This window comes from Salmo trutta, chromosome 2 (genome assembly GCF_901001165.1).
Source record: "Salmo trutta chromosome 2, fSalTru1.1, whole genome shotgun sequence".
Classification (NCBI taxonomy): Eukaryota; Metazoa; Chordata; class Actinopteri; order Salmoniformes; family Salmonidae; genus Salmo; species Salmo trutta.
Genome location: NC_042958.1, coordinates 52930180 through 52951385, shown reverse-complemented (window position 1 = coordinate 52951385; position 21206 = coordinate 52930180). Strand labels below are relative to the sequence as shown.

Below are 21206 nucleotides of genomic sequence, written 5' to 3'. Positions count from 1 at the left end.
ATGCCCTGGTACCATGCTCCATGGACTTGACTCTGAGATAACGTGACTCTGAGATAACGTTACTCTGAGATAAACGCTGTATCCTATTGTCCTCCGTGTTCTCCCTCCCTTTTCTCCCTTATTTTGCTGTCACTCCATCACAGATAAAGCTGTCAGGCAATGATGGATATCTAATAGACATGTTGGGAAGGAAGGAGGGAGGGATAAACATGTTAGGAAGGAAGGAGGGAGGACACAGCGAGATAACTCACTCTGTGTGTGAGACTATTACTTTTTACAGCTTTCACCGCTCGGTATGGCAACTGGGGCCAAGTACATCTCTGGGGCCGAGTTCCCTGCAATCCAGGACCTCTATACCAGGCTGTGTCAGAGGAAGGCCCTAAAAATGGTCACAGACTCCAGCCACCCAAGTCCCAGTCTGTTCTCTCTGCTACCGCATGAGCGCCAAGTCTTGGACCAAAAGGCTTCTGAACAGCTTCCACCCCAAAGCCGTAAGACGGCTGAACAGTTGATTAAACGGCTACCCGGACGTTCTGCTTTTCACCCTCTACCTACATGTACATAGTACTTCAATAAATCACCTAACCAAACCTACATGTACATATTACCTCAATCACCCCAACTACCTCATACCCCAGTACACAGACTTGGTACCGGTACTCCTTGTGTACATATATATGTGTATGTATAGTCTGTATATATCCTTGTTATTTTATTGTTACTATTTTCTTATTATCTATTTGTTAATTTTCTTACTTATTAACTGCATTTGTTGGGAAAGGGCTCGTAAGTAAGCATTTCACTGTGTTAGTTTTTACTCTGTCTATCTAGAACCTAACGGACAACTAGGAAAAGCTCAAACCAAATTTATTCACCCAATGGGTCAGACAGCTGAATAGACAAAGACATATTCACACAAGTACTGGTATTTAACCCTTCCTCCTATGCTGAGTCTCCTCCTTACACATCTGGACAGCTAATACACCTCTGTTGCTAGACAGGACTTTGGTGAAGTCTGTTCTTTCTCACTTCATCTGACCTGACCTCGGCCCAAATTCCTTGCTCCTCCCCAACTCATGGCTGTCCTCTTGACTTGTACCAGACTGTGGTACCCTTTTCCTTTCCATAGGATACCTGATGTCTAACAATAACATGTTCTGACAGAATGTAAATGTTCTGCATTCCCCTCTCTTCCTTAGTGATGTGATGAATGATATTTCAAGTTTATAAGTCAGAACCCATCAACGGTAAAGTCTACACTTGTTGTATTCAGGCATGTGACAAATACAATTTGATTTGATTTAAAACCCCAGTATATTCCTTTGGTCCATTTTCACATTTAGTTTTTTAGGGTGAATTTACGGAACAGTTTGAAGGGAGGTAGATATGTGTCCATATTTCATTTTCCAGCTGATAAAGGAGCTGCCAACAGTGCTGGCGAAGAATTCCCCCTCCAGAAAGCTTAGATGGAAGAGAGGCTGTTGGTGCTGTCACCATTTGGATCAATTCCACACAGCTGTAGTCGGTGAACCACACCGCAGGTACCGTCAAACCAGATCAACAGGGGTTTGTCTTTTTGTCTCTGCCCTGGCCAGAGGTGTTTTTGGGAGGAAACGCTCCAGTTATTTGGCAAACATATGTTGTTCAGGGAACACAACGCAGCCCTGATTATGAAATTCACATAAAAATGAAGAAGAAGGTGTAAAAACTAGAGATAGAGAGGGTAGAGGTAAGGAAATACTAATCTTAAGGCATCTAAGTCTTGGTTGTCCTGCTGGAGGGATGGCAGAGGTTTACATCTAACCCTCCCTGCTGCTCAGGGAACGGACCAGGGCCCGGTTTCCCAGAAGCATCTTAAGATGAAGTTCATTGCTAGAACCATCGAATGAGCATCATTAAATCTCTGAGCTGTTTCCCAAAACCATGGTTGCTAACGTTACACTTGAAAGCGCTCGTAATCTAATGACTGCCTTAGACCCCTCGTAGAACAGCTAACAGTGCGTCGTAAGATGACTTGGCCCTCAATACAGAATCAAGACGTTTATCTGTCTCTCTGTGACCGCCAATAACTTCATAGTTGAATACAAATACAAAGTTTGCAATGTTACAAACAAGCAAAGCAACAATATTTTTTTTTACCGCGATGACTGCATCATAAGATAGCTATATTAGGCAAAATATAAAACATAGAAATCACTGTCATGTTAAATCAATTAAGTTATTTAGCCAATTGTAGGATAACACAATGTGTACAACATGTGAGCATCGATGTGCCAACTGTGATTTATAGGCTAAGCCGCCTCAGTATTTGCAGCCATAAGTGATAATAATTTCTCTAGCAGCTGATCATTTGTCAGTATTGTGTAGTTATTCTAATACTAATGTAAGGATGTAAATAGGTAAAGCTGATCCGAAAGCTGGACTGCCTTCTTGCCATCCTCGGTATCGAAAGAACGCTCCAACAACGCACTTAGCGAACATTCTCTCTACGTGGGGTTTTGGTAAACGCATGTTACACCTTAAGCAGCTAGAACAATGCGTCGTTAAAACACTCGTAGGTTTGAGTTCAATCACTGTGGGCAACCCAGCCCAGGAGAATGGCCAGCCTGTTCTGATTAGAGAATGCCAGTCCTTTCATCTGGTGCCAGTCTGTAAACTGTGACCTGTTGCTGCTTGGTGAATCACCAGTTTGATTCTGGCAATCTACAGAGATGGGGATTTTGGAGCCTGCCGGTCTCTGCTGGACATTCAGCAACATTTAGTCCCTCACATTCCAGCAATGCTTTCAATCCCCACATCGATTCGCTTCGTAATGATCTAAAACGAATGTCTGTTTTGCTAATACCTTTCCCTTGTTTTTCCTTTCAGCTGGTGTTCTATTTTTCCTCTAACCCATTATTGTAGTCTGCATACCATTCTACTGTAATCTCTACACCCGGTGCTCATGTGCCGGTTAAGTAATGAATTTAGACTTTTATTCTAATGCATTAGCCACGACTCCCCAATCTGGGCAACAGCGGTGCTGAGCAGCACGGTCACATTTACAGCCTGTCATGCTCACTTTCACGGGCCGTATATCAGCGGGGGAAATTAAAGAGTGTGCTCTGCTCTTTCATTTTTCCTTGCAGATGGGAAGGTGGAGGTGACCAAAGAGAGCATGAAGCTGTGCACCATGGGACCTGGGAAGGTGTTTGGAGAGCTGGCCATCCTTTACAACTGCACCAGGACGGCCACCGTCAAGAGTAAGTTTGACCAGTATAAGTGAGGCAGTGGGTTGCCCATGCACTGAACACCATAGTTGAGTTCAATTATAAGCTTGGCCATAACTGTCCACAATCAGCCATATACTCCCTCAAACTGATTTACTAAGCATTTGCACCTGTTATTTTCAGAAGATAATAAAATCCAAAAATACTTATCCTTATCCAAGCTTAGTAAATCAGAATGACTGGCCTTTCAACAGCAGTGATTTGAGCTGAGGTGGATAACGTGTAAAGAACAAATTATCATTCTCTGAGCTTTGTTTGAGTCAATTTTAATTATATCCACCCAACATGGAATCAGACAGATAATTCCCTCTTTTATAAAGTCATTCCAGGTAAACACAGTAGACAATTTGTTTAAGTCTCCCTCCCAGATACTGAAGACAGCCTCTGAATAATTTTCTGTGCTTTCGATGGTTACTTTCCTGCTTTTGCCAAGTACAAAGAGAGAGAACTTGAGCACACACACAGAATAACATCTGTGTCCTGAGGAACTCTTTCTACCTTTTCACTGTGACGAATCATTGACTAATGAATGCGAACCTGGAATTCCTGTTGGCCAAATTCTTTTAACAAAATGTCTTTTGACATATGTAAAGTCAGATTGGTATGTAAACATGACCGAAAGCATTATCTTATCATGGCCATATAGTTCCTTAATATAATGGTAAGAGTAGCAGCTGTTGCTGAATAAATATCTGATTTGGCTATTTCATGCACAGCATCCATTTAAATTGTTTTCATATATCCCAATATAGTTTTCAGGGAAGGCTTAGATCATAGCAAATACACCCACTCAAACACTCCCACACATCAATTTAGGTCTGTGTAACCACACAACCCACCTACATGCACTGACACACACAATTGTCACAAAGATTATTATTCTAGAATTATTATTTCAACGTTTTCATACATTGTTCATGCTTTCGAAAGTAAAGCATGTGTTAATAGGTTAATGAGTCAGTCTACATCCCCAGAAAGTAGGGTTATGGTTCTATGTGGAACCATACTGACCCAAAGAACCCTTTAAGCCCTTCAATGGCTTTTTGCAGTTAAAAAAAGTGTTGTTTCCTTGTTGAGTGACAATTAAAATGTAGGGGCGGCGGGGTGTTTGAATATTTAGGCGCGGGGTTTGCGCACATTTTCTTTGTGCAACCGTGAGTGAGAGTGTCATTCAAGTTTATAGAATCTGTTGTGTTATGGTATTAAAAGTTATATATGACTGTGTCCTGTGACGGTGTTTTGTGAAAGAATCATGTATGGCCTTGGAAAAACGAAATAAAATGACCTTGTGTCAATTGTTGTCTAAGTCATTAGTTCTCAATTCCCCCCTCAGGGACCTCCAACAGTTTCAGAGTTAGCGCCTGATTCAACTTGTTAGTAGTGATAGGGAAACAAAGTTTCGTGAAGCATTGAGGCATTCCAGCCAATTGTGCTGAAAATAGCTTCATTAATTGAGGCTTTGATCAACACAGTGCACACTATTGGCACCTGCTGGTCAAAATAATTTAGAACAGTCAAATTATTATAGATGACATCCCACACGCTGTGGCACGTGCGCAGAGTAGCCTTTTTGTCTTCTACCAAACCAATCAGGTGGTTGTTTGGCGAAACAAAGCTTTGGACGTCATTGATCACGTGCCTCCTGATAAAGTGATACAGGCATCGGCACACTGCTTCGAAGTAAACTGCTTAGCGATTTCGACACATGTCCTGGAGCTCCGGTATCAAAGCTAACATAACTACTTATTAGTAAACACAGTAATAAAACCTATGAAATTATAACGAGATTAAAAACAAAAAACTACGTTTTGAAGGTTTGAATTCTAAGCAATCTGCCTAAACATTGTTGGAAGTACAATAGACCAACATAGTTACTGTAGTAGGTCAAAGCTGTGTCCTGGAAAACCTTGGTAGAATGTGGGTGGTGTACACATTGTGGTGCTTAAGTGAATTTTCTTTCTTTTTCAGCTTCAGACTAATGCCTACTTCTCACTTATTTTTTTGTTTATAATTTACATAGTTTTTACACCGGAAGGTGATTATACAACATTGTAAACTGGGTGGTTCGAGCCCTGAATGCTGATTGGCTGACATCCGTGGAGGGAGGACACCACGGGTACGACAAAATATTTATTTTAGCAGCTCTAATTGCGTTGGTAACCAGTTTATAATAGAAATAAGGCACCTCGTGGGGTTTGTGATATATGGCCAATATACCACGGCTAAGGGCTGTATTCAGGCACTCCGCGTTGCGTCGTGCCGAGAACAGTCCTTGGTTTTGGTATATTGGCCATATACCACATTCCCTCTGGATTTATTGCTTAATTATAATACAGTGAAACAAAGCAATAAAAAGTACACAATAACGACAAATGGAAAAATAAATAATGTAGTTATTAGTATTTATTTAATATTAACAGCTGATTTTCTAGAGGGAAGCAAAAAAACAGAAACCCATTTAAGCCAATATGGACAACTGGACAAAACTGGACTAAACTTCCCTGATCTCTTTTAACAAGACAATCGAGAAAGCTCCTGGAAAATACACAAATAATCAACATGTACCCATTTACTATTTACATGAAAATGTACTTTAAAGTTTACTGAAGAAAGGCTTAGTACTACATTACCTGTAAATTCAGGGATGGCCACAATTGCTAATTGAGAGCTACAGGGTTATGCAGGCTTTCTTGTTCAAGTTCAGTTCAATTGCACCTGATTCTATTATTGTCACGCCCTGACCTGAGAGAGACGTTTTATTTCCTCTATTTTGGTTAGGTCAGGGTGTGATGTGGGGTGGGCATTCTATGTCATGTATTTCTTTGTGTTTGGCCGAGTATGGTTCCTAATCAGAGGCAGCTGTCTATCGTTGTCTCTGATTGGGAATCATACTTAGGCAGCCTTTTCCCCACCTGTATTTGTGTGTCATTATTATTTTATGTGTGTGTTTTGTGTGCGCCTCAGTTACGTCACGGTCGATTCTGTTTACCTGGTTTTTGTTTTGTTCAGTTTCACTTCAATAAAAGAATGTGGAATTACCGGCACGCTGCGCCTTGGTTAATTTACGACAGGGAATTTGAAGATAGCGAACGTGACAACTATTCAAGGTCTTGATGAACAGCTGAGGTCCTGATGAACAGCTGAGGTCTTGATGAACAGCTGAGGTCCTGATGAACAGCTGGGGTCCTGATGAACAGCTGGGGTCCTGATGAACAGCTGGGGTCTTGATGAACAGCTGAGGTCTTGATGAACAGCTGAGGTCTTGATGAACAGCTGAGGTCTTGGTGAACAGCTGAGGTCTTGGTGAACAGCTGAGTAGTAGAATCAGGTGTGGTAGCACTGGGCCTGAATGAAAAATCCTGCAAAACCTGTATCTCGTCCATAGCAATTTTGTTAATAAACATCGTGACGAATGAGAAACTGCTGAGAAACACCTGTAACATACAAAGTCATTATTCAAGTACAAAACACTTTTAAGAATACATATTTACAAATCTGACATTGGATAGGGGCCCTAAATCCTTTAGCTATACATTTTCTTAGTAATGCTGTAAACAGCTGTCCAGCTAAAGACCACACATTAATTCCTACATTTATAAATGACAGTGCCTTAAAGTATTCACACCCCATTTTGTTGTGTTACAGAGTGGGATTAAAATGGATTTCATTGTGACATCGATCTACACAAAGTACTCTGTAATGTCAAAATGGAAGAAAAATACTAACATTTGTAAAAACAATTATGAAAAATGAAACACTAACATATCTAGATTACATAAGTATTCAACTTCCTGAGCCAATACATGTTAGAATCACCTTTTGGCAGCAATTACAGTTGTGAGTTTTTTTCTGGGTAAGTCTCTAAGAGCTTTCCACACCTGGATTGTGCAACATATGCCCATTATTCTTTTCAGGATTTTTCAAGCTCTGTCAAATTGTTTGTTGATCATTGCTAGACCACCATTTTCGAGTCTTGCCATAGATTTTCAAGCAGATTTAAGTCAAAACTGTAACTTGGCCACTCAGGAACATTCATTGTCCTGCTGAAAGGACAATTCATCTCCCAGTGTCTGGTGGAAGGCAGACTGAACCAGGTTTTCCTCTGGGATTTTGCTGTGCTTAGCTACGTTATGTTTCTTTTTTCCTGAAAAACTCCCCAGCAAGCATACCCATAACATGATGCAGACACCACTAAGCTTGAAACTATGGAGAGTGGTACTATGTAATGTATTGGATTTGCCCCAAACATAACACATTGTATTCAGGACAAAAAGTTAATTGCTTTGCCACATTTTTTGCAGTGTTACTTTAGTGCCTTGTTACAGACAGTATGCATGTTTTTGAATACTTTTATTCTGTATAGGCTTCCTTCTTTTCACTCTGTCATTTAGGTTAGAATTGTGGAGTAACTACAATGTTGTTGATCCATCCTCACTTTTCTCCTACCATAGCCATTAAACTTTGTAACTGTTTTAAAGTCACCATTGGCCTCTTGGTGAAATCCCTGAGCGGTTTCCTTCCTCTCCGGCAACTGAGTTAGGAAGGATGCCTGTATCTTTGTAGTGACTGGGTGTATTGATACACCATCCAAAGCAATTAATAACTTCATCATGCTCAGTGGGATATTCAATGTATTTTACCCATCTACCAATAGGGGCCCTTTGAGGCATTAGTAAACCTTCCTGGTCTTTGTGGTTGAAATTCACTGCTCAACTGAGAGACTTTACAGATAATTGTACGTGTTGGGTAGAGATGAGGTAGTCATTCAAAAATTATGTTAAACACTATTGCACACATGGAGTCCATGCAACTTGTGACTTAAGAAAATGTTTACTCCTGAACTTAAGGCTTGCCGTAACAAAGGGGTTGAATACTTATTGACTGAAGACATTTTAGCTTTTCATATTTTATTAATTTGTACAAATGTCTGTCAATCCACAAAAAAATCTGAATTAAATTCACTTTAAATTCAGGCTGTAACAAAACAAAATGTGGAAAAAAGTCAATGGCTGTGAATACTTTCTGAAGGTACTATAAATATGAAAACAGATGGGAGCAGAGTTTGAGAGCTGGGCCCAAAGCTAAGTTAATCGTTATAACCTTCGTAGTATTATCTTTAAATCTCAGAGCTGTTTCCCAACACCATCGTTATTAAAGTTGGACTTGAAAATGGTCTTAATCTAACGGCTACCTCAGACCTCTCGTAGAACAGCTTCAGTAGATGCTTTTCTGGCCTCCTGCGTCATTTTATTCACAGAATATTGCCGCTAAACATAGAATCACATGGTTTATCCATCTCTCTCTGACCACGATAACTTCAGAACAAGGTTGACTACAAATCCAACGTTTTCAATGTCTTTGCAATTGATACAAACAAGCAATGTATAAAAAGGTGCTTCAAATGAAAACCGAGATGACTGCGTTAAAATACACTGAGTGTACAAAACATGTACACTTTTGACTCCATGTTGACTCCAATGCTTCCCACAGCTATGTCAAGTTGGTTGGACGGCCAATGGGGGGGTGGATCATTCTTGTTACACATGGGAAACTGTTAAGTGTGAAAAACCCAGTAGCGTTGCAGTTCTTGACACAATTAAACCGGTGTGCTTGGCACCTACTACCATACCCTGTTCAAAGGCACTTAAATAATTTGTCTTGCCCATTCACCCTCTGAATGGCACACATAAACAATCCATGTCTCAATTGTCTCAAGGCTTTAAAATCCTTCTTTACCCCGTCTCCTTCCCTTCATCTAGACTGATTGAAGTGGATTTAACAAGTGACATCAATAAGGGATCATAGCTTTCACTTGCATTCACCTGGTCAGTCTATGTTATGGAAAGAGCATGTGTATAAACAGTAAGCTATAGGCCTATCTCAATCATATTGAAATACATTTCATGTCCAATCAATTGAGCTCTGTTTTACTCCTTGTAGGCTACTGTCTGTCATTTGTCTCAACATATTTCATGATGTGTAGCCTAACGTGCACAGTGATGTGCCAAATCTGGGATTTAGTGCACTTTTATTGGGTAACATTAGAATAAGCCGCCTCAATATTTGCAGCCATAGGTATTAATATCTCTCCAGGAGCTGATCCGTCGTCAGTATTGTGAAATTGTGAAATCATTCAAATGTTAAGGAAATATTTGAATGGAGAATGCTGATCCGAGAGCAACGCTTCCTTTCTTTCGATCCTATCCGTGTCGACACTTGCTCCAACAACACACTTGGCAACCATTCACTCTGCTTGGTGTTTTTGGGGAACGCATGTTACTTCTTCGGCCGTTGTAGGAAAGATGCAATGTTAAAACACTCATAAGGCTAAAAATCCATTGCTATCGGGAAACCGGGGTCTCTTCTCTCCACCATCTATCCCCCAAGGTAGCAAGAAGAGGTGCTCACTAGTACTAGTACACGTCACACTCCCTGTCCCTTGCCACTCAACGACGCCCAATGAACCCAAAGGCTCTTTTAAGAGACACCTAATAAATGAACATAAACACACACCATGTTCACGTCTGTGTATGTGTGTGTGTTGGAAAAACCTGGGGAGTGTCAAAATCTATACACGAAAGAGAATTATCAAAATATCCCCTTCGGTACTGGAACCTAGGACCTTCATATCCCAGGGCAGTGACTACGCTAACTGTTATGCTATGAACCCTGTAATAGATACATCAACTTGACGCCATTGAAATGGACCGTCTGGTGATGACAGCACACGTTCGTTCCAAAAATGTTTTTGTTGTTCATTCACTCAGTACTGATTGAACGTTTATTTTTCTTGCTTGGTAAAAACAAAAAGTCTAAAACAGTTGTGTTGAAAACAGTTTCATTTTATCCCACACCTAACCAAGTTATCAAGCATGACATTTTCTTTTGACTGCGCACAGGTTACACAAGCAAGCAATGATCATTACGATGTTATTGGATGCTTTGAGTGAAACTTCAGGTGTTCGGGAACACAGTGAAAAATAACTTGACACCGTGTTGATCAGTCAGCGTAAATTTGGAGTATAATGACAATAAGAAAATTGAATTGACAGAGGGAGCGTACCAGCCCTTGATCATGACTCTCAGTTCCATTTACATTTCACATAAGAATCATTGGACGAAGGCGTCTTCTGTATGAGATTTTCTTTAAGAGCCCCGACTCTCGGTTTTAGAAGCATACGGACCTTATCTTTCTTATCAGCAATAGATTATTTTCAAAAAACAAAACGGTTAAATTGAAAGACATCTTTGTAGAGTTAGGGTTAGGGTTCCCGCACGGCCATACCTCCATGTCACAGCGTTTGTTTACAGAAGACAGACGGAAGACAGAGGCACCACCTGTGCTAATTAGCTATCTAACATGCTCCGAACACTTGTGTGTAACGGAGGCCGCCAGAAACGTGTTGTCACTGAAAAATACTGTGATAAAGCCAGTTAAAACAGAATACAATAAGTGTATATTTTGCATTTGTGAAATCATTTTGATGTGACATGAAATTACGAGGCTTTATGTTTCTCGAACCATATTGCAGTTGAGAATCAATTCGCGTTTAGATGGAGTATTTGGCTGTTTTGGCAGCAAGAGCTAGTGTATTTCTGAAAATAACAAGATCCTTGTATCTTAAGGAGTAATGGTAGCAAAGACAGATGTGAAGATATGCTTAAACTGCTTCTCCAATAGAAATCCCAGATCACACTCGTCGGCAATGTCATGGTGACGTTAGCTAGCTATGACCATGCGTCGAAACGTCATCGGGTCTAACGGTCGGCTCACGCCGAACTGCACATATACAGGCCATCGAATCAAAGGCCCTCCTTCGATATAAACTTGTTTTTGACAAAAAATGAAAACTTGTCAGTCTGTCACTTTCACGAGGCTGGAGTAATAACATGTTCAACAACTTAAGACATTGGCTCAAATCTAGGTTGTGCTTTTAGATTTTGATAAAATTAACAACTAAGGAAGGATTTTGTCACTTCTCTCATTGACTTCTCAAACCCTGGCCTGGTCTGTTTGTTCTATTTCGCAAGCATTCCCAGAGGTCTCGCGATGTTGTGCTTCTGGGTTTAAAAACTTTCCGAAGGTAGGCTCCTTAAAAGTACATCTTTGGCTAGGAACATACTGAATCAATGCATAAGGTAAGGGCTAGAATTTGCTCTGGATTTTTGAACAGTTACACGACTGTTCTGGTGTGTGCATGTATTATAAATTAGCAGCATAGTCGTTTTCCCAAGCTTCCAAAGTTTGGTGTATCTAACATGGCTATAATAGCAGCCAAGGGCGTTCGCTAGCTTATTTGTTTGTGCTCTGATTACACGTCAGTGTCCAGGTCAACAGCTTACACAGATGACTGTCTTCAGCCATGTGATAAATGATCCATAAAGGTTCAATAAAGAACCATAATAAAGGATTCTATATAGCCCCCAAAAGGGTTGTAACCATAGCGGAACCCTTCTTTTGGTGCTATATAGAACCTTTTTTAATGGTTCTTTATAGAACCTTAGGAAAGGGTTCTTTATAGCACCATACAGGTTCCATTTAGAACCTCATGAGCATGGTTATTTATAGAACCTTCAAAAAAAGGTTCCAGATAGCACCAAAAAGTGTTCCATTCACTAACAGAAGCGTGCCTGACTAAACTCTGAAAACAAATGGTTCTAATATTCCATAGGTTTTATTATTGTGTTTAGTAACACATTGTATCAGGTGTGCTAGCTCTAGAACAGCTGGGGGTCCCTGAGGAGACAACTGACAACTTTACCAAATCAAAATCAAGTCTCAATTGGGAGAAGAGCTTACATGAGTGAGTCTTACACAATATACTGATGCTGGCCATAGTCAAATTTGACATTTAATGGCATAACACAACCGATTAGATAAACTGGAATGACACTCTCACTCACGGTTGCACAAATGTGCTGTGAGCAAACCCAGTCCCAAAATATTCTAATGAGCCGCCACCCCTACATTTTAATTATCAGTCAAAGAGCAAACAACCATTTTTTGAACTGCAAAGAACCATTGGAGAGCTAAATGGGTTATTTGGATCAGTATGGTTCTATATAGAACCATCACCCTTGACAAAGAACCCTTGAAGAACTCTACTTTTTTGTGTGTACAGGTACAGCTGTAATGAGCATTCGCTCTGCGCTAGTGGCTGTCTCTGCAGAGAGTTACACAAACACCATTACTATGTTTTTCTAAGATACATTAAAATATGAATTAAACAATGAATAACTGTCAAAGGTAGATAGCTGCATTATTATTTAGTTTGTTGACTGTGTTTTTCGATGAATCAACACAAGGATGAATGCACACTGTCGGCACTGGCTTTGGCTTAGCTTCCTGCTTTTTCATTCAGAGGTTATGGTAATAGAAGTAGTACTTCAAAATGATTGAAGCAATGTAGTGGGAGTCATGAGAATTTTGATGTATATAGTGTGTTCTTTCTTGGATAAAGCTATAGCTGCAGTCTGTGAGCTGAAAAGGATTTAGAATGATAGAATGATAGTAACGAAAAGATCACAGTCCTTCACGGTAACAGACAGTTGTCATCGATGTCTTGGGAAATATGGCACAAATCCTATACAGCTTCAAAGAAGAATACAAAGTTGGATTGTATGTGACTGAAAATAGCTGCTATCGGAGTAAGGGCTTTCTGTTCTTTCAAGGCTGGACTGGCCAGAGCCTGGAACAGGTTGCCTTGAAGGTCCAGAAAGAAGAATCTCTCTACTCTCCTCTAATGTATCAGCCAGCTGTTACTATACATTTATTTTGTCTTTCATGGGATTTTCGTCATGTGCATCTTAAGTGCACACGGTAATGTATCTCACAGTATCAGGACACTTATGGGTATTGGCGGCCAGTTCACAAGGCAGCTGATTTGAGGTTTTTCACCAACGACAAGTCAGGGACATGGCAGCAGATTTGAGGTTTTTCACCAGTCGACAAGTCAGGGACATGGCGGCAGATTTGAGTTTTTTCACCAGTCGACAAGTCAGGGACATGGCAGCAGATTTGAGGTTTTTCACCAGTCGACAAGTCCGGGACATGGCAGCAGATTTGAGGTTTTTCACCAACGACAAGTCAGGGACATGGCAGCAGATTTGAGGTTTTTCACCAGGCGACAAGTCTGGGACATGGCAGCAGATTTGAGGTTTTTCACCAGTCGACAAGTCAGGGACATGGCAGCAAATTTGAGGTTTTTCACCAACGACAAGTCAGTGACATGGCAGCAGATTTGAGTTTTTTCACCAGTCGACAAGTCAGTGACATGGCAACAGATTTGAGTTTTTTCACCAGCGACAAGTCAGGTACATGGCAGCAGATTTGAGGTTTTTCACCAGGCGACAAGTCAGGGACATGGCAGCAGATTTTAGGTTTTTCACCAGGCGACAAGTCAGGGACATGGCAGCAGATTTTAGGTTTTTCGTCAGTCCATTATCTTCTGCTGTGTAATTGAAGTCACAGGGGCTGGTGAGGGGAGGATGGCTCATAATAATGCCTGGAATAGAGTGAATGGAATGACAAACACATGGAAACCATTCCATTCATTTGGTATATGTTTGATACAATTCCTCTCTCTCTCTCTCTCTCTCTCTCTCTCTCTCTCTCTCTCTCTCTCTCTCTCTCTGTGTCTGCTATTTATTTTCACACATAAACTCATTAACAATATTAAGAGGGGCTGTCTGTTTTTGGGAGGGTGTTGTATTTGTAATTTTTTACCCTTATTTTACCAGGTGAGTTGACTGAGCACACATTCTCATTTTACAGCAACAACCTGGGGAATAGTTACAGGAGAGAGGAGGTGGGATGAATGAGCCAATTGGAAACTGGAGATGATTAGGTGGCCTTGAGGGCCAGACTGGGAATTTAGCCAGGACACCGGGGTTAACACCCCTACTCTTACAATAAGTGCCATGGGATCTTTAGTGGCCACAGAGAGTCAGGACACCCGTTTAACATCCCATCCAAAATACGGCTCTTTACACAGGGCAATGTCCCCAGTTACTGCCCTGGGGAATTCAGATATTTTTTTAGACAAAAGGAAAGAGTGCCTGCTAATGCCCCTGGCATTTTCGTTCAGGTGTTATGTTGGCTGAATAGCTTGTTGCTATAGAGACGTCTCCATCCTGACTATTTTTACTTAGTCCCGGGAGAAAATGCGTTTCACCCACTCGTATGCCACTAATGCCTGCAAAGAGCAGGCACAACCAATCATATTGCTTTATTTGAACTCTCGTAGGGGTCCTGCCTGTAACTCAAGGTAAATGGTTGCTTCAGGGAAATATGGTAAACCAATCATCTGATGCTTCATATTTTTTGAAGGCGTTGACCTTTCGGCATTGAAGGTTGATGGAGACGTCTCTATCTGCGTTCGTGTTGTTGCCATGGTTTAGATGTACTTCAGTGGATTGTTTTGCTTTGCAGAATGCCTGTGGACATAGTGGGCTTAGTATTGGCTTTCTGCTGTCTTGTGGGACTCTGGCATAAAGTCTACTGTTTTATTGTATCATTGGTAAACAGTCGCCTAGGGCGTGAAACTTGCTCAAGATGTTCCTCGTGCATTACCAAACTTTTAGGGAAAGACTTGGCAACAGCAATGCCAAACTATTCCATGCACGACTCTGTAAGTCGAAAATATGTTATAATATGACAAGATTGGTCTTGAATGTAAATGGTATTATGCAAATAATCATGAAACTGATATTCATGCCACATGTTTTGTCTCTGCGTTGCAAGGTTGCAGTGAATATGTCATCTTGTTTAATGGGACTGTATTTCTCCTGGTAGATGTTTCTCTGGGAACAGTCACAGTGGCTTACTAATGGTCAGCAGGGTGAGCTGTGGTCACTGGCCAGTGTTGTGTAACTAAACGGACGTGCAGTAACAGTAAGGATGTTTTACTGTCATCACCACGCTCCTTTTCAGAGGGATCGGAGTCAACGGACTGATTGAAGTCTCGACTGAACAGAAGTAATCATTGTATACAAGAGTCTGAAATCACTTGTTAGCATGCTGTTTATCTTTCTTTTGATTGTAAAGGGCCATTTGACCGATGAGACACTCACATTGTTGGTTGCATAGCTATTTCAGTCACACAATGTTTCCGCATTCCGTCTCCTGCAAAGTAAAACCCTAGCCATCGTATCAAGATAGTTGTTGATTTAAAACCTACAAACCATTCACATCAAGACCAAGTTCGTCTAACTGTATTGTCATTTTTAGCCTGTTTCAAATTCTGTCAAGGAATCAATAAGGAATCATTAATCACTTTCCAATTGTCAAACATATTAAGAGAGAAAACACTCAGCAGTTGTATGTGGTTACAGCTTAGCTGAGCTGAAAATGATCTGATTGAATCTGAAGACGCTGATTGGCTGTGTATGTTCTCTAATGAACACATTGAATGGTCACAGGTAAAAGGGGCCGGTGTGGCTTGGCTAAATTTAATGAGATTCACAGCACCACTCAGTCACTACGCTCCACAGTGGAGAGACCTACACTCTCTAACAGCTGGAGTCTGTCAATAAAAGGAGATCCTGTAGCTGATTAATGTGTGCTGCTTCTGGAGAAGGAGGAAGAAGGGAAATATCAATACAAGTGTTTTGACGCTTCACCATGCTGGAGCCACTGCTGTGTTAAATGTAAATACACCTCTCTCTCTCTCTCTCTCTCTCTCTCTCTCTCTCTCTCTCTCTCTCTCTCTCTCTCTCTCTCTCTCTCTCTCTCTCTCTCTCTCTCTCTCTCTCTCTCTCTCTCTCTCTCTCTCTCTCTCTCTCTCTCTCTCTCTCTCTCTCTCTCTCTCTCTCTCTCTCTCTCTCTCTCTCAATTTCCAATGCAATTCAATTTAAAGGCTTTATTGGCATGGGAAACATATGTTTACATTGCCAAAGCAAGTGAAATAGATAATAAATAAAAGTTAAATAAACTATAAAAAATGAACATTACACTCACAAGTCTCAAAATAAAAAATACATTTCAAATGTCATATTATGTCTATATAGAATGTTGTAATTATGTGCAAATAGTTAAAGTGCAAAAGGGAAAATAAATAAACAAATATGTTACATTTACATTTTTTTACATTTTTAGCAGACTCTTATCCAGAGCGACTTACAGTAGTGAATGCATACATTTCTTTTCACATTTTTTTTTTTTTGTACTGGCCCCCCGTGGGAATTGAACCCACAACCCTGGCGTTGCACACACCATGTTGGCTTTGCAAACACCATGCTCTACCAACTGAGCCACCGTTGTATTTACAATGGTGTTTGTTCTTCAATGATTGCCCTTTTCTTGTGGCAACAAGTCACATATCTTGCTGCTGTGGTTGAACACTGTGGTATTTCACCCAGTAGATATGGGAGTTAATCAAAATTTGGTTTGTTTTCAAATTCTTTGTGGGTCAGTGTAATCTGAGGGAAATATGTGGTTCTAATATGGTCATTAGTTTGGCAGGAGGTTAGGAAGTGCGGCTCAGTTTCCACTTCAATTTGTGGACAGTGTGCACATAGCCTGTCTTCTCTTGAGAGCCATGTCTGCCTATGACGGAAGATTTCCTTAATTTTGAGTCAGTCACAGTGGTCAGGTATTCTGCCACTGTGTACTCTCTGTTTAGGGCCAAGTAGCATTCTAGTTTGCTCTCTTTTTTTGTTCATTCTTTCCAATGTGTCAAGTAATTATCTTTTTGTTTTCTCATGATTTAGTTGGGTCTAATTGTGTTGCTGTCCTGGGGCTCTGTGGGGTCTGTTTGTGTTTGTGAACAGAGCCCCAGGACCACCTTGCTTAGGGGGCTCTTCTCCAGATTCATTTCTCTGTAGGTTCCTTTGCTATGGAAGGTTTGGGAATCGTTTCCTTTTAGGTGGTTGTAGAATTTAACGGCTCTTTTCTGGATTTTGATCATTAGCGGGTATCGGCCTAATTCTGCTCTGCGTGCATTATTTGGTGTTTTACGTTGTACACTGAGGATATTTTAGCAGAATTCTGCATGCAGCGTCTCAATTTGGTGTTTGTCCCATTTTGTGAATTTTTGGTTGGTGAGCAGACCCCAGACCTCACAACCATAAAGGGCAATCGGTTCTATATCTGATTCAAGTATTTTTTGCCAGATCCTAAATGGTATGTCAAATGTTATGTTCCTTTTGATGGCATAGAAGGCCCTTCTTTCCTTGTCTCTCAGATTGTTCACAGCTTTGTGGAAGTTACCTGTGGTGCTGATGTTTAGGCCGATGTATGTATAGTTTTTTGTGTGCTCTAGGGCAACGGTGTCTAGATGGAATTTGTATTCGTGGTCCTGGGAGCTGGACCTTTTTTGGAACACCAATATTTTGGTCTTACTGAAATTTACTGTCAGGGCCCAGGTCTGTCAGAATCTGTGCAGAAGATCTAGGTGATGTTTTACGCCTTCCTTGGTTGGGGACAGAAGCACCAGATCATCAGCAAATAGTAGACATTTGACTTCAGATTCTAGGAGGGTGAGGCCGGGTGCTGCAGACTGTTCTAGTGCCCTCAACAATTCGTTGATATATATGTTGAAGGGGGTGGGGCTTAAGCTGCATCCCTGTCTGACCCCCCCCCGGCCCTGTGGAAAGAAATGTGTGCGTTTTTTGCAAATTGTAATCCCACACTTGATGTTTGTGTACATGGATTATATAATGTTGTATGTTTTTCCCCCAACACCACTTTCCATCAATTTGTATAGCAGGCACTCGTGCCAAATTGAGTCAAAAGCTTTTTTGAAATCAACAAAGCATGAGAAGACTTTGCCTTTGTTTTGGTTTCTTTGTTTGTTTGTTTGTTTGTCAATGAGGGTGTGCAGGGTGAATACGTGGTCTGTCGTATGGTAATTTGGTAAAAAGACAATTTGCTCAGTACATTGTTTTCGGGGGGGGTGCAACTTAATATTAGGAAGGTGTTCCTAATGTTTTGTATACTCAGTGTATACTGGATCTCTGTTTCTCGCTCTCTCTCCTCCCTCTCTCTCTATTCCCTCTCTTCCTCCCTTCCCTCCTGTCAAACTAAACACACTCAAACCAGAGCTCCACATGTCACCTCCTCAACCTGCCGGGCAAGGCCCCTATGAAATCAGACAGTGGGAGAATCTCAATTGCATACTCCTCACGTCCTCTCTTCTCGCCTCTTTTCAAAGCCCATGGAGGAGAATGTTGGCGGGGAGGGACCTCTGACTTTTTCATCCAATGGATTTTGAGAAGGAGAGAGGACATGAGGAGTATACACATTAGATCTTCCCAGTGTTATATGGAGGATAAAAGATGGTCTCCTTTACCCTTCCCAAGCCCCATCTCCATTAATCATTTTCCTGGAAGACCTTGACCAGTACGACAGACGAATAGCACTTTACCATGGTCCTCATTCTAAAGGAAAATATTGGCCTGATACATTCTTGGCTAGATGGTCTGGATGGAGCTACCAGCTACCCATCTCTCAGTACCTCCATTCAGGAGGAATTTCCTGTCTCCAAGGTTACAGGTACACTGAACAAAACTATAAACGCAACATGTAAAGTGTTGGTCCCATGTTTCACGAGCTAAAAGAAAAGATCTCAGAAATGTTCCATAGGGACAAAAAATATGACTTATCTCAAATTTTGTGCACAAATTTGTTTACATCCCTGTTAGTGAGCATTTCTCCTTTGCCAAGATAATCCATCCACCTGACAGGTGTGGGACATCAAGAAGCTGATTAAACAGCCTGATCATTGCATAGGTGCACCTTATGCTGGGGACAATAAAAGGCCACTGTAAAATGTGCATTTCTGTTACACAACACAATTCCACAGATGTGTCAAGTTTTGAGGTAGCATGCAATTGGCATGCTGACTGTAGGAATGTCCATCAAACCTGTTGCCAGAGAATTTCATGTTAATTTCTCTAACTTTAGACAATAAAACAATGTCGTTTTCGAGAATTTGGCAGTACATTGAACCGGCCTCACAACCACAGACCACATGTAAGAACACCATCCAAGGACCTCCACATCCGGCTTCAGCCACCCGGACAGCTGATGAAACTGTGGGTTTGCACAACCAAAGAATTTCTGCACAAACTGTCAGAAACCGTCTCAGGGAAGCTCATCTGCGTGCTCATTGTCCTCACTGGGGTCTTGACTTGACTGCAGTTCGGGGTCGTAACCGACTTCAGTGGGCAAATGCTCACCTTCGATGGCCACTGGCACTCTGGAGAAGTGTGCTCCTCACAAATAAATCCCGGTTTCAACTGTACCGAGTAGATGGCAGACAGTGTGTATGGCAAGTGGTTTGCTGATGTCAACGTTGTGAACAGACTGTTCCATGGTGGTGGTTGGGTTATAGTATGGGCAGTCATAAGCTACAGACAATGAACACAATTGCATTTTATTGATGGCAATTTGAATTCTCAGTGATACCCGACAAGATTCTGAGGCCCATTGTCGTGCCATTCATCCGCCGCCATCACCTCGTGTTTCAGCATGATAATGCCCGGACCCATGTTGTAAGATCTGCACACAATTCCTGGAAGCTGAAAATGTCCGTTTTTGGCCTGCATACTCACCAGACATGTCACCAATTTAGCATATTTGGGGTGCTCTGGATCGACGTGTACAACAGCTTGTTCCAGTTCCCGCCAAAATCCAGCAATTTTGCACTGCCATTGAAGAGGAGTGGGACGACATTCCCCTGGCCATAGTCAACAGCCTGATCAACTCTATGCGAAGGAGATGTGCCGTGCTGCATGAATCAAATGGTGGTCACACCAGATACTGACTGGTTTTCTGATCCACGTCCCTACCTTTTTTTTAAGGTATCTGTGACCAACAGACGCATATCTGTATTCCCAGTCATGTGGAATCCATAGCCTAGGGTTTAATTCATTTATATCAATTGACTGATTTCCTTATATGAACTGTAACTCAGTAAAATCTTTGAAATTGTTGCATGTTGCATTTGTATAATTGTTTAGTATAGATGAGTTTACTGCCTGTCTTGGGTTGACTGCAGCTCAGGTCTCCTCTGTCCATGTAATGTTACAAAATGTTATCTTAAAGGCAATTGATCCTAGTCAGCACTCCTACTCTGAAATTATTTATGAATATGGGCCCAGGAACTTTTTGAAATAATAGGGTCCGGAATGTCTGTTTTTTAGTGATGTTGTGAAGGTGATCTGCCCGCTTCAAAGGGAATGTCAGGTGGTGTCTACATTTGTCACAGCTCATACAAATAAAGGAATTCAACAGCAAATATATGTACACCTGGAGCTCCATCTTAACGAGTGAAACATACAACGCCATCTGCAAGATTGAGTCATAAGATACAGCCATCTGTTTTTCCTTGACTATTGTATATACACAAACAACATAATGGCCATATGCTGCCAGGCCCCATTAAAAGGAGATGAATGTCTTACTTCCACAAAGTAATAAACTGAAGCCTTATAACTAATAAAACTGCTATATGATCTAAAATTGGAACACTCTGTAACACTTTTTGCTGAAAAGCTCCCTGTCCCCAAAAGTGACATTTCTCATTGAAGAGCTTTGAAAGCTTTTTTGTCTCTTGCTGAGTAATATCTGCAGAACCTAGCTGTAATAACCTGCCTGGTCTGCATGAACGAACAAAACAGATTGCACTTAATACTGTTTCCCCCTTACCAATACTCCATCTATTTAGTTAACAGACCATTGCCATTTCCCTGACTAAACATATACTGGGTTGTCACATCACACATCAAACCCGCTGTTCCCCCAAACAACACGTGAGGGATGACATCCTCTGCATTTATGCAGAATACAAAAATGTAACAGTATTTGAAAAAATAACAAACCTAAAGGGGGATGGACTGTGTGTGGAATGTCACCCACTGGAGTTACCTACTGGAGTGTGATGCAAATGAGGCAAATTAAGTGGGATTTGGCATAAGGTTGGTAGGGGAGAGTGG

General features: G+C 41.2%; 1 protein-coding gene across 4 annotated transcripts in view; it reads left to right on the top strand.

Moving 5' to 3' along the window:
• Positions 1 to 21206, top strand: part of LOC115157023 (cGMP-dependent protein kinase 1) — a 190902-nt gene that overhangs the window by 68552 nt on the left and 101144 nt on the right. For all 4 annotated transcript variants that reach the window (XM_029704900.1, XM_029704908.1, XM_029704883.1 and 1 more), the window contains exon 3: positions 3129 to 3242. In XM_029704900.1, coding sequence (XP_029560760.1) covers positions 3129 to 3242 — 114 coding nt within the window. The remainder of the gene's footprint in view (positions 1 to 3128; positions 3243 to 21206) is intronic.